At 36.4% G+C, this 11,749-nt stretch overlaps 1 protein-coding gene across 1 annotated transcript; it reads left to right on the top strand.

Annotated features, from left to right (window-relative positions):
- The first annotated feature begins 8,869 nt into the window (after positions 1 to 8,869).
- On the top strand, positions 8,870 to 9,980 carry LOC112082215 (ubiquitin-conjugating enzyme E2 29-like). Its single transcript, XM_024149645.1, has 3 exons — positions 8,870 to 8,986; positions 9,086 to 9,213; positions 9,633 to 9,980. The coding sequence occupies exons 1-3, from the start codon at positions 8,917 to 8,919 to the stop codon at positions 9,735 to 9,737; spliced, it is 303 nt and encodes a 100-aa protein (XP_024005413.1). The 5' UTR covers positions 8,870 to 8,916; the 3' UTR covers positions 9,738 to 9,980.
- Positions 9,981 to 11,749: the final 1,769 nt, after the last annotated feature.

Here is an 11,749-nt window from a genome sequence, read left to right on the forward strand (position 1 = left end):
GGGAAGGCACGCGTTTTCTTTTCTGCAAAACCCCGAGAAAGGTTAGTAAATCGACTCTAGAACCCCTTTTCTGCAACTTTCCATTTTTCGGTTATTTTGTTTCCATTTCAGAAGATATGGATCCTATAAATCGAAATAAACACAATGAGGAAGGTTTCTATAACACTCCTCAAGCCACCAGACGCAGAGAGAAGCATCTACTCGATCTCTACGAAAAAACTAAAAGCGAAGACAACAGAACATCCCAGAAGGAGCCCTACGCACCTCAAATGGCAAACCCTAGATACTCTATGTATCGCCTACCTCACCAAGTTCTCCAGCAAGATGAGAACGTCCAGCTCAGCAACAGACTGAGTCAGCTCGAAGGCGTGATCAGACAGTTCATAGAAGCTCAAGCAACCGCTACAACTGCTCTAAACGAAAGGATTGATGGGATATCGAAACTTTTCAATAAAAAAATCGATAACCTAGCCTCACAAGTCAATTCAATAGAAGAACGTTCAACCAAGGATGCAGCTATGATTGCTAACAGGTTCAACAGCATGGAGGAAGAGCAAGCAAAGCACAACTATGAGCTTCGCAACACCAAAAACAAAGTCATGGACATGGATTTCAAACTCGATGACGTGGACAAGGCCTTAAACGAAGCTAAGAACGAGTCTTATGACTTTACAGTCGAAGTTTCAGAGAAGGTGTACAAAGTCATCGACAAAACCGAAGAGCTTGACTCAACCATGGACAAAGTAGTTTATGCTCTTGATGAAGTTGTAGAAAAGGTTGAGGAGATCATGCAAGGACTTGGAGATCAGATTCCAGCACCCAAAACTAAAGACTCAAGTCCAGAGAGGAAGTACATCAAGCCAGAAGACCCAGGAGACCACCCAGGAGACAAAGGAGGAAGCAACAGCAGCAGAGCAGCTCGGAGACAAACTCCCGCGGTCGTGTTGGCTCCGACCGCGGCCAACAGGCGTTCTCCCGCTGTCGTGATGGGTCTGCCCGCGGCCCATGGTCGCTTCCCCGCAGTCGCGTCACCTGCAGTCAAGACCAACCGTAAAAACGTTCCAAAACAGTCCCGTTCAGCTCATACAAGCATCTGTTCATCAGGTATCAGATCTAGTTTGGGAGAGCAAAACAAACATAGGAGTGGAAACCTACCTATGGGCGATTTGTGAATTAGGACGAGTCTTAAACATAATGCATCTCTTCTCTTCCAGGGCCAGAGTGGAAACCTACTGGTCAGGGTTGAGAGAGATTGTTGTCTATGATCACGACAGTGGCGTATTCATACGTCCGTGACTCCAGTTCGAAAAGTTTAAGCTAAGATCTTACAAAATTTCCTCTCTAGCAATGTTTTGAATCGTTCGTACCCCTGAGAAAACTTCCCTGAAGCCCAACGCTTTCTTCTCCATTGTTTTACACCGATTTTCTTTAAAGCTTTAGTTCAATATTGTCTTTCCTTTTTAGTTCATTTTCATTTAAGCATTAGAATATCCGTTTTTATTATTTTTAGTCATTTTCATTAAGTTTAGTTATTACGTCATTTTTAATTTCCGTATTCTCTTTTAATATTTCGTTTTTACATTTTAAACACACTACCAAATCCCCACAAAACCGTTTTTGTTCTAGACTTCCTTACTTTAACTTATTTCAAAGGCTTTTTGCAGGAAAAGATCCTCCTTCCCTGTGGATTCGATCCCTAAGTACTACAATCGATCAGCTGTGTACTTGCGGCTATTGATTTCAATTAGGGTAAAACTTGACACCCCCAACACACCACAACATCACACTTGTTGCTTACTTGATCTCTCATAACAGTCAAAGAGAATGAGCTGTGGTTCTACTTTGGAGCACAACCGATGAGATTTTCTAATAGAATTTCATATGGTTACTAGATTAAAGTGTTCTGAGTTAGAAGAGAACGAAGAAGAGGAGGACGAGTCATCAAATTTAGAGTATGATTGGGGAGATGTACATCTGCTAGATGTGCTAATTGATACTGAAGAGACAGAAGATAACAAGGACGAGAGATTCTGTCTCGCCATGTTGATTCTGATCGAGGTTTTAGTTATTCCTAGGTACGCTAGATATCGTTTTCCTAGGAAGGTTCTCAAGAGAGCACAGAATTTGCAGTCGCTTATGAATTATCCATGGGGGAGAGACTCATACATGATTTTGCTTAACTCGGTTAAAAAGACTATTCCATCACGGCTGAGTAAGCCCAGATATGATCTTCACGGTTTCCCAATATCCCTGAATTTGTGGATGTTGGAATCAGTTCCCCAACTTCAGAGTGCATTCAGCTCACTCAACACTGTGGAACCGCCAACAGCTTTCTATGTGAATCCTGGAGCTAATCAGATTATGACCATAGAGGGTTATCGCAATGTAAATTTTCAAATCCTTGATTTTCAGAGTGTTTTGCGTTATTTAGGATGTTCTTACTTAATTGAAAACTTTTTTTGATTTATGCTTTGCAGCTTAAGGTTATCTGTGTCTTACCATAGAGGGTTATCGCAATGTAAATTTTCAAATCCTTGATTTTCAGAGTGTTTTGCGTTATTTAGGATGTTCTTACTTAATTGAAAACTTTTTTTGATTTATGCTGTGCAGCTTAAGGTTATCTGTGTCTTACCATTTATACAAGGTGACTCTGAAGATACAGTGTTTTTGGAAGACAAACCTGATGAAGATTTTGATACCCTTGTCGACATTGTAACCAAGGGTTACAAGGTGAAAATTGAAGATTGGGAAAAAGAAATAATTGACATTATGGAGGCCATGGATCAGATAGCTCAACAATTTCACTGGTTTGGAGTCGCTGCAAAAGCCGGACCTTCAAATGCTGGAGCCGAAACATCTGATGAGTCATTGATGACAAAGCTGGACAACCTTTACAATATGGTTCAAAATGGACTAAGTGATATCAATAACCGCTTGTCCAACATAGAGAAAAATATGGGAATCACCAAAGTAAGCTTGTTTTTCTTTTGTTTTATTTAGTCTTGTTTTGAATTTGGATTGAATTTGTTCAAATGATAGTTGACTTATCTTTATTTGTTCTTGCAGTCTAAGACAGATGATGTGCAACAGAATGCTTCCGCTGGTATGTCTCCACACAGAGATCCTGCTCAAGCACACAGTTCCAATGTAGAGGTAATGCATTCTTCTAATTCAGGAAATCATTCCTAAGACAGTCTATAGCTTCCCTAAAAATGTTGAAATGTTATTTGAAAATGTTTGTATGTTTGTGGTGGTGATGTTCAGCTCCCAAGTCAAACTCCTTAAAAACAACGTATCCCCAGTCCAACACCTCAAGATCCTGAAGAGGTAAGCTATATGTCTTCTCCCTAATTTAGGAAGACATTCTTCCCTAATTTATAAATGCATTCTTCTAATTTAGGAAAGCTTTCCTAAATTATTTAAAAAGAGGATGCTAATTATAATGTTCAACAATGATAATGTTCAACTCCCCAATCTGACCACTCAAGAACAATTTTTTCAGTGGAGAAGTAAACTACATGACTTGTCCTAATTTAGGAAGGCATCATTTTATTTCCAATAAAACTGATTTTTTTGTTACTCTAAAATTCTTGCAGCAGAGCACACAAGACATTGACGAATCCCAAACGCAGTATGATACTCAAAACTATGGTTTTGATAAAGAGGTAAGATTTCTGACTTGTACAATATGTATATGATGATGATGATGATGATGATGATGATGATGATGATAATGATGATGATGATGATGATGATGATGATGATGATGATGATGATGACGATGATGATGATGATGATAAGATGTGATTTCTTTCTTCTATAATCCGTATAAAACGTTTCTTGAAAAACGATTAATATTTACAGATAGAAAATGTCATGGATACTCCAACACAAAAGGTGATGTGATTCTGGAAAGCAACAACAAGGAATTGGAGTTGGAACTAGAAGATGGAGAGCAAGAAGCCGAGGATCAAGAGATTGTAGCTGATAAAGAAGATCTCCTGAGCGTCCCAAGAGGTCTAATGACTCGATCAAGGACTAAGAAGCTCAAGCAGGCTATTAGAGCTATCATCAAGGGCCTTGATTCGATTCAAGAGGGAAAAGAGCCGATCACAAGCACACTGATTGTGATCCAAGTCCAAGACGGCTAAGTGGGCTTGAGATCTAGGCTTGTACTCTTTTTCCCTATCTCAAATTTTGTCCTATTGGGTTTTCTTGAGATAGGTTTTTAATGAGGCAAGAATGGATCTCTAATTCGCTTAAGTCCACAAAGCCTTAAGCCCAAGCTGTGCTGATCAAAGGGAGCGTCTAAATCAAATTCAAATTAGCCAGCTTTGTTCTTTGTTTATTTCCGAGATGAGTTAATGTTTGTGAGACTCATCTCTTCTTTCTTTCTTCTTTATAATCACCTGAACTCCTTTGTATCAAATCATCTTATCTTTTATTCTAAAACTCTTTTCTTAAAGATTAAGATCTTGTTCGTTGGTGTGTTATATCCTTCAAACAACTTGAATTGATTTTGTGTGTGTCATATCACTTAGAAGATTCAAGCAGGCGTATCAAGAGTGTTCCGCGACTCTTGTGTGTGTCCTATCACTTCCCCAAAACCTTGGAACGGTTCCGATTGTTTTCAAGGCCTATCCTTTTAAGTTCCAGTCGTTAGAGTGTCGATCAAGGGCAGATCCTTACCAGGATCACATCAAGTGGTATCAGATCACACTCTGAAGTTTGATTCAACCAGGCGTATCAAGAGTGTTCCGCGACTCTTGTGTGTGTCCTATCACTTCCCCAAAACCTTGGAACGGTTCTGATTGTTTTCAAGGCCTATCCTTTTAAGTTCCAGTCGTTAGACTGTCGATCAAGGGCAGATCCTTACCAGGATCACATCAAAAGGCCAGCAAGACTCTAACCCAAAATGTCAGCGAGACTGAAACCCAAACTGGCATCGAGACTCCAAATCCATCTACTACCTGCACAGAACTAATTTTGAACAATGATCAATACTCTAAGGTAATTAATATTTTCAGGAAATTGTTACCAAAACATCTATCTATGAAAGGATTCCCCTAAATATATATATATGTTTTGTTTCTGCAGAATAATGTAAATCCTATGGATAAAAACAAATCCTCTTGGATTCAATAACTGAGCCTGACGTCGATGCTGGTGTTGCTGTGGAACCAGAAAAAAAAAATATTTGTGATGATGATATCTCTTCCTCTGACAAGCATGGACCCAAACCGAATGAGGAGGTAATGTTTAGACCTTCTCGTATCCTTTTAAACTCTTTGTAATAGAATTTCGGAAGGCCTTCGTAAAAAATTAGGAAGGCTTCCCGAATTCCATACTAAAAACTTGATCCGACAATGCAATGAAATGTTTTGCATATAAGCACAGATGGCGGGTCACAGATTCAGGATAAAGATTTGGATATTGAAAAGGTCATCAATAATCAGATTCAGTTTGCTTATTCCACATATCCAATTTTGAACAAAGATATTTTGTTCTCCATTTCTGGTTGATACTTTTTCTTTCATAAACTGTAAAAAAGTTCATAAAACTCTTTATATTTGCAGATATTACAAGAAAAATATATTTAGATACCGTCCACTCCCTGCGCAGATCCTAGTCCCAACAAAGACTAGGTATAAAAACATTGTTGAAATGACTTTCTAATCATGTGTGAGAAATCCATAAAAGGTTAGGGTTTAGAGTTTAGGAGTTTCATTTCTTTATTTTGCAGGCCAGTTCAGAGTTTTTTAGTCAGGTTATATCCTCTTGGGAAACAGTTCAACTTACCCCAGAAAATGGTAGCCCAAGGGTTAGTTTAATGAGTTTGGAGGATTTAACTATATACGAAGAGGTAGATGTCTATTACAGAGGAAACTCGCGAAGAGGTGCTGTCACTTTAATTAATCTTAAGAAAAAAAAAGCCTCTGTCCTCATCTATAAAACACAAGAAATACACGAATTCAAAATTGAAGACATAAGGATTCATAATGAATGGGTAAAAAAAGCACCACTGATGGTTTTTTTTCTTTTTTTAAATGATGAATTTAGACATTTCTTCCAAAACGTATGTCAATGGTTTTTTTAAAACTAGTGGATATTATATGTTTTGTGCTTTAGGTGGAAGAAGACAAGTTTTACGATTGTCCTGCTAATGAGGGACAAACACGTGTGTCACCTGAAGAAAAATATGACTTGAATCTTGAGGTAAGGTTTTTACTAGAATAGTTTGACTTGAATCAAACACTCTAAAAAACACTCTAAAAACAAACTTTTGTTTTGGTAATTGCAGGATAAAACAGATCTTGAGCTACATTCTATTGATATAGGCGCTCATGTGGAGATTAAATCTCAAGTAGGTGGATGGTTTGAAGGAACATTGATAAAACTGAATGAAAATGTCTACACTGTTGAATACTCGGCCAATTTCGTGGATAAAGACACAAAGCTGAAGAAGGTTGTCAACAAACATCAAGTGCGTTCTAAACAACCATCATCCGGAGATGGTCCAGGGGGCTTGATCTGCTATGAGAAGTCGATGTATTTCTCAAAGATAGATGGTGGGAAGGAAAAGTGATTGTTGTCAAGCCGAACAACATATACGGGGCAGAATATCTCAGTTTGATGACGTTCAACTATTTTCTGGTGAAGATATTCGACCTGGAATGGAGTGGGAGAATGGTGGATGGATTTCGAGAGAAAAGGTATTGCTTTCCAAAAACTTTAAAATGTAGATTCTTAAAAGTTTAGGCTTAATGAAGATTGTTACGCTATTCGGAAAATTATTCCAAAAATATTTGCGCCCAAAAATAAATTGCTGTCTGATTCTAATAGTTTTTTAATTGCATACCAACAAGCGATCAAACAAGACGGATTCTACTATTTTTGCTCCTGCAAAAAGGAGAGTGGCTGGTGAAACTGGCGAAAATACTAAGAAAAGATCCAAAAAAGACCAACTCAAAGCAGCTAGTGTTCAAGAATCTCAGCAGGGAGAGGGTTTCTTAACAAGGAGGAAAGGCCAACCCAAAGAATCTACGTCAACCGGGACTCCATTCCGGTGACTAGGAAACCCAGTCTTATATGTAACGCCTAAGGTCAATGTGGTTATTGATCCCTTCCTGACACCTCATATGAGCAGACTGACAACCTTGTATGATTGGAAGAGGAAGAAAGTAGAACGGTGAGTACACTTGTTATATAATATTTGTTATCTCATATTGTTTTTTGCCAACTATTTTCTTTTATGACTAATTCAGATTCAATATCAATAACATTGTTGTTAAGGCTTCCTGGTTCAATAAGTTAGAGGATCCGGAGAAGAGTCTGACTGATGAGGTATTTCTGGGATTAAGAAAGCATTCTTAAATTTGTAAAACTTGTTTCTGAAATTTTATATATAGGAATTGGTTTTAACTGTTTTAGGAAGAGGTTCCTAAATTAGCTAATTTATTTCCTAACTTGTTAATTTGTTATCTTTTGCAGCACATTGCAGCCACGCTTTCGATGGGCAAGGAGAAGGGAGACCTATGCGGCACACTTTCACAACAACCATCTCCCATTAGCTACATTCGTCTACCATCACTACTTTGCACTTCTTTCTGCATGCTATTCAAACTTTAAAAATCATAGAAGAGGTCATCAGTGGTTCTCTGATGATGTTTTGCTAGTTCGAACCGGGAAAGTGCCTCAAGGGAAAGAATGGGGAACAACTGTGAATGTTGTGTATGGTGTTACTTTCAAGAGCAATCATTGGATTGGGATGGTGATCGACTTCAAGAAATGACATATCATAGTTGTAAGGTCTGGACTCCCTTCTGAGAAAAGCGATCTTGTCCTGAACCATGTGAATGAATTCTCAGGTTTATAAACTCTAGCTACTTTATATCAACATTGTTTTCCTTTTGATTTTGTTTTTCTTTTATTGGTTAAACAAATGTGAAATTTTCGGTGTAGAGATGATTCATGTTCTACTGTGTGTTACTTCAAGTAAAACAGTGACGGATGAGGACAGCGTTACTTATAAAGTTGAAGAATTATCCGGAAAAAACATCTCGAAGACCAATATTCCTGCGAATTCAGCTATGTTTGTCTTGAAGATTCTCAAATGCCATTCTATCAGCATTCGAGACATGACGAAGCTTGAGGATGGCACTGCACATTACATCAGAACAAAGCTTTCTTGCGAGCTATATGAGGACTTTTCTCCTACAGAGCTTTGAGGAAGTTTGTGTTACATTATCAGATTTAGGAACATCTTCTGGGATTGTGTTATGTTTCTGGTTTTAACCTCTGTCTATTTGGATTAGTAAACCTTCTTATGACGTTGTATATTTTGGATTAGTAAAGCCTTCTTTTGGCAATTGAACTTTTAGGTATAAACACATCTTGTTTAGGAAAGCTTTCCTAAAGGTTATCTATCTTTTTGAATCTTCATATTCTTCTAAATTTTCAATCTTCTAAAAGAAAACAATGCCCAACATTATCTTCAAAAGAAAAAAAAAGGCCAATACTATATGCAAAAGAAAACAAAGCCCTAAGTATAAAGTCGTATATCAATTATGATGTTTCTGACTTGAATACTGAACGACACGACTATACATCACAAACGGTGAAAGATTCCATTAATTTCATTCTTGAAAAAACGCAACCCTCACAAAAACCGATTTTCGAGGCTCTTTGATCGACTCTCTCTCCTCTTCAAAAACCGTCTCTTCCTCCTCTTCTATAAAAGCTTCGAGGCCCTTTGACCGACTCTTTCTCCTCTTCAAAAACCGTCTCTTCCTCCTCTTCTATAAAAGCCGAGTCTTCATCCTCCATAAAACACACTCTGTAATACAGAAAATAAAGGAAAAAACCTCTTTCAACTCTTCAAAATATATCTTCAAAAGTCTTCATCCTTCGTTAAAAATGTCTAACAAAGTGATTTCTTTGCAACTGAAGGAAGTCCAGAGGAAGAAGAGTGTTTTTTTCACTACAGGTATTTTATTTTTTTCTTGTTTAACTTGCCCAATTTCCTTCACAAAGAAATCATTTTCTGCAGGAAACTATTTTTTTTTTGTTTTTCCAATTTGATTAGGACCAAAGGATTATGACTTGTACCACAGGAAAGCAACCCTAAAAGGGCCTGAGGGGTCACCCTATGAAAATGGGGTTTTCAAACTAAACATACACTTTCATCCAGACTACCTGTTTATACCACCAAAGGTATGATTTTTTTGATTGGGACTGTATTTGTTCATTCGGATGCATTTTAGGAATGGATTCTCGGATCATGTTATTGTCTTTTGATTATTTAGGTAGACGTTCCTAATTTTGTATGAATATTTTTCTAAAAATTTATAAATGATTTCTAAATTTAGAATTTAGGAAGCATTCTTGAATTTGTAGGAAAGAGTCTTACATATTTAGGATTGCCCTCCTAAATCGTATGTTTACCCATTACTATTTGCTTTAGTTGTAGATGCTGATACAACATTCTTACAATTGTTTGATTTATTTCTTGCTGATGTTTTAGTTTACAAATAGCTTCCTAAACTATTCTGAAACATTTCGATAATGTTTTAGTTTAGGAAAAGATTCCTAAAAACTCTGAAAAGATTCCTAAATACACTATGATTTTGCAGGTCACCTTCAAAACTAAGGTCTATCACCCCAACGTGAATACTAATAGGAACATCTTAAAGAAGATTTTAACAAATGTCTATCAGTCCCAAGTACAGCATCAATGATGTATTGACTATTCTTGTTTTTTATTATGAAAAAAGAAAAAAGAAATCATTAGATTAGATTATTGTTTTTGCTAAAATGTTTGTAAATTTTAATGAAAACATGTTCTCACTGAAATTCACAAGCTGTTGACTGCCCCAGAGGTTGAAACAAGGAGATTACTTTGATGAAGAGATAGCCAAGATTTACGTGAAAGACAAGGCTGCTTTTGATGCAACTGCTCTTGCATGGACTCTGGAGCACGCTGAGGCTTAAGAATAATATGTCTTTAAGTTTGGTTATGTGTGGTTTTTGACTTTGATTATTTTTTTTTAAATAAAAATACTTTATGTTTACTTTTATGAACTGGTTTGTATGCTACAATATTTTCCCCTTTTTGGTTATGTTTGGTTATGTTTGATTTCGTTTCAAATCATTTCATCATTGAGTTTACTTAAATTTCTTTTGTCTCTTTAGATTTCTTTTTTGTTATCTTTGTATCTTAAGATCAATGGTTTCAGGCCTTGAACTATGTACAAGTACTTCACCAAATGTTACAGATCAAATCTCAGGAAACAAAGATAGAACGATTAAAATCGTACTCAGTTCTATCTTTAGTACTGTTTGAATATATATATATATATATATATATATATCTTTGGGAAATTATTCCTAAAACCTAATGGTATACTCCTAAACCAATGAACCAATTTGAATCTTAAGATGATGTCAATGAGCTGGAACCAAAATGACAAAACCTATCTAACTCCGATTGAATCCAGACCAAGTACAAAAACTGAACAAAAATCTCTGAGTAAATTACAAGTATCTAAACCAAAACCAAGTACAAGAACTAAATCAATCCAAAAAACTTGGTTTAGTATTCCTTCGGTCTATGACTTAACCCAAACTAAACCGAAATCAAATCAAGATAAATCAAACCAAACTTCAAAACTACGTTAATGTTCTTCTTTAGAGACGAAGTAATTTAGCCAAAGGGTTAAAATTGTGCCAAAAGGATCTAAGCAAAGATGGCTATGGAGCATCCTTACTTCGATGATCTGCCGAAGGATCTAAGCCACAGGAAGAGTGCGGGCCAAACAGTGAGTGGAATCGAAGCCCAAACGTAAGACTATAGCAGAATATATATATTTAAGAATGTTTTCCTAAAACCTTATCAACAGAACAGATAAATTTCTGGCCCCACCAGAAGGTTTGATAAAAAGGATTTCAAATACGAATGAGGCCCAAACGAGACAAAAAGAGAGTTAGGCCTTCATTATGATGTCAAGCCCATATCACATATAAAAATTTCAAAAAAAATCATAACTAAGGCATGAACCTTTGCAAGTGTTTGAATAAATATATTTAGGAAATCATTCCTACACATTTATAAAGGCTTCCTAATATGTTCGAAAAACTTTCCTAAACCATTCCAGAAATTTATAATTTAGTAAGCCCTCTTAAGCATTCTTATTTAACTCTCAAACCTTATGTTTTGCAAAACATTTTAAAGTCTAATGAATCAATAATAAAGTTTGAATCTTTTATATCTCTCAAGCTCTTAATCTTTCTTGTTTAACTCTCAAACCTTAAGCTTTGTAAAACATTTCCAAGTCTAATGAATCAATAATATAGTATACTATTGTTATAAGAATCTCATCACATATAGAAAGTTCAAACAAATCATAGCCAAGGCCTGAACCTTTACAAGTGTTTGGATATATATATATATATATATGTATATATTTAGGAAAAATCATTCCTAAAAACTTGTGGTATATTTCTAAACCAATAAAGAAGCAATCGTCTTGCTAAAAATTCTGTAATATCTTCCTATAAAAAATGAAAACCTTTATAAAGGTGATCTGCATGAACTCCTGTTGTGTCCTCCTATGTTGCCTCTGCTACATTTGTGTCCTTGGGATTTTGAACCGGGTACACCAAACTCTCTAACTGATATTTTTCTCTTTGTTGCCCACTGTTTGCTTACAAGTAGGTGGTGCACATGAATATACTTGTAATTTGGCAAATC

Source organism: Eutrema salsugineum, unplaced genomic scaffold (genome assembly GCF_000478725.1).
Source record: "Eutrema salsugineum unplaced genomic scaffold, Eutsalg1_0 scaffold_8, whole genome shotgun sequence".
In the NCBI taxonomy this organism is placed as follows: domain Eukaryota; kingdom Viridiplantae; phylum Streptophyta; class Magnoliopsida; order Brassicales; family Brassicaceae; genus Eutrema; species Eutrema salsugineum.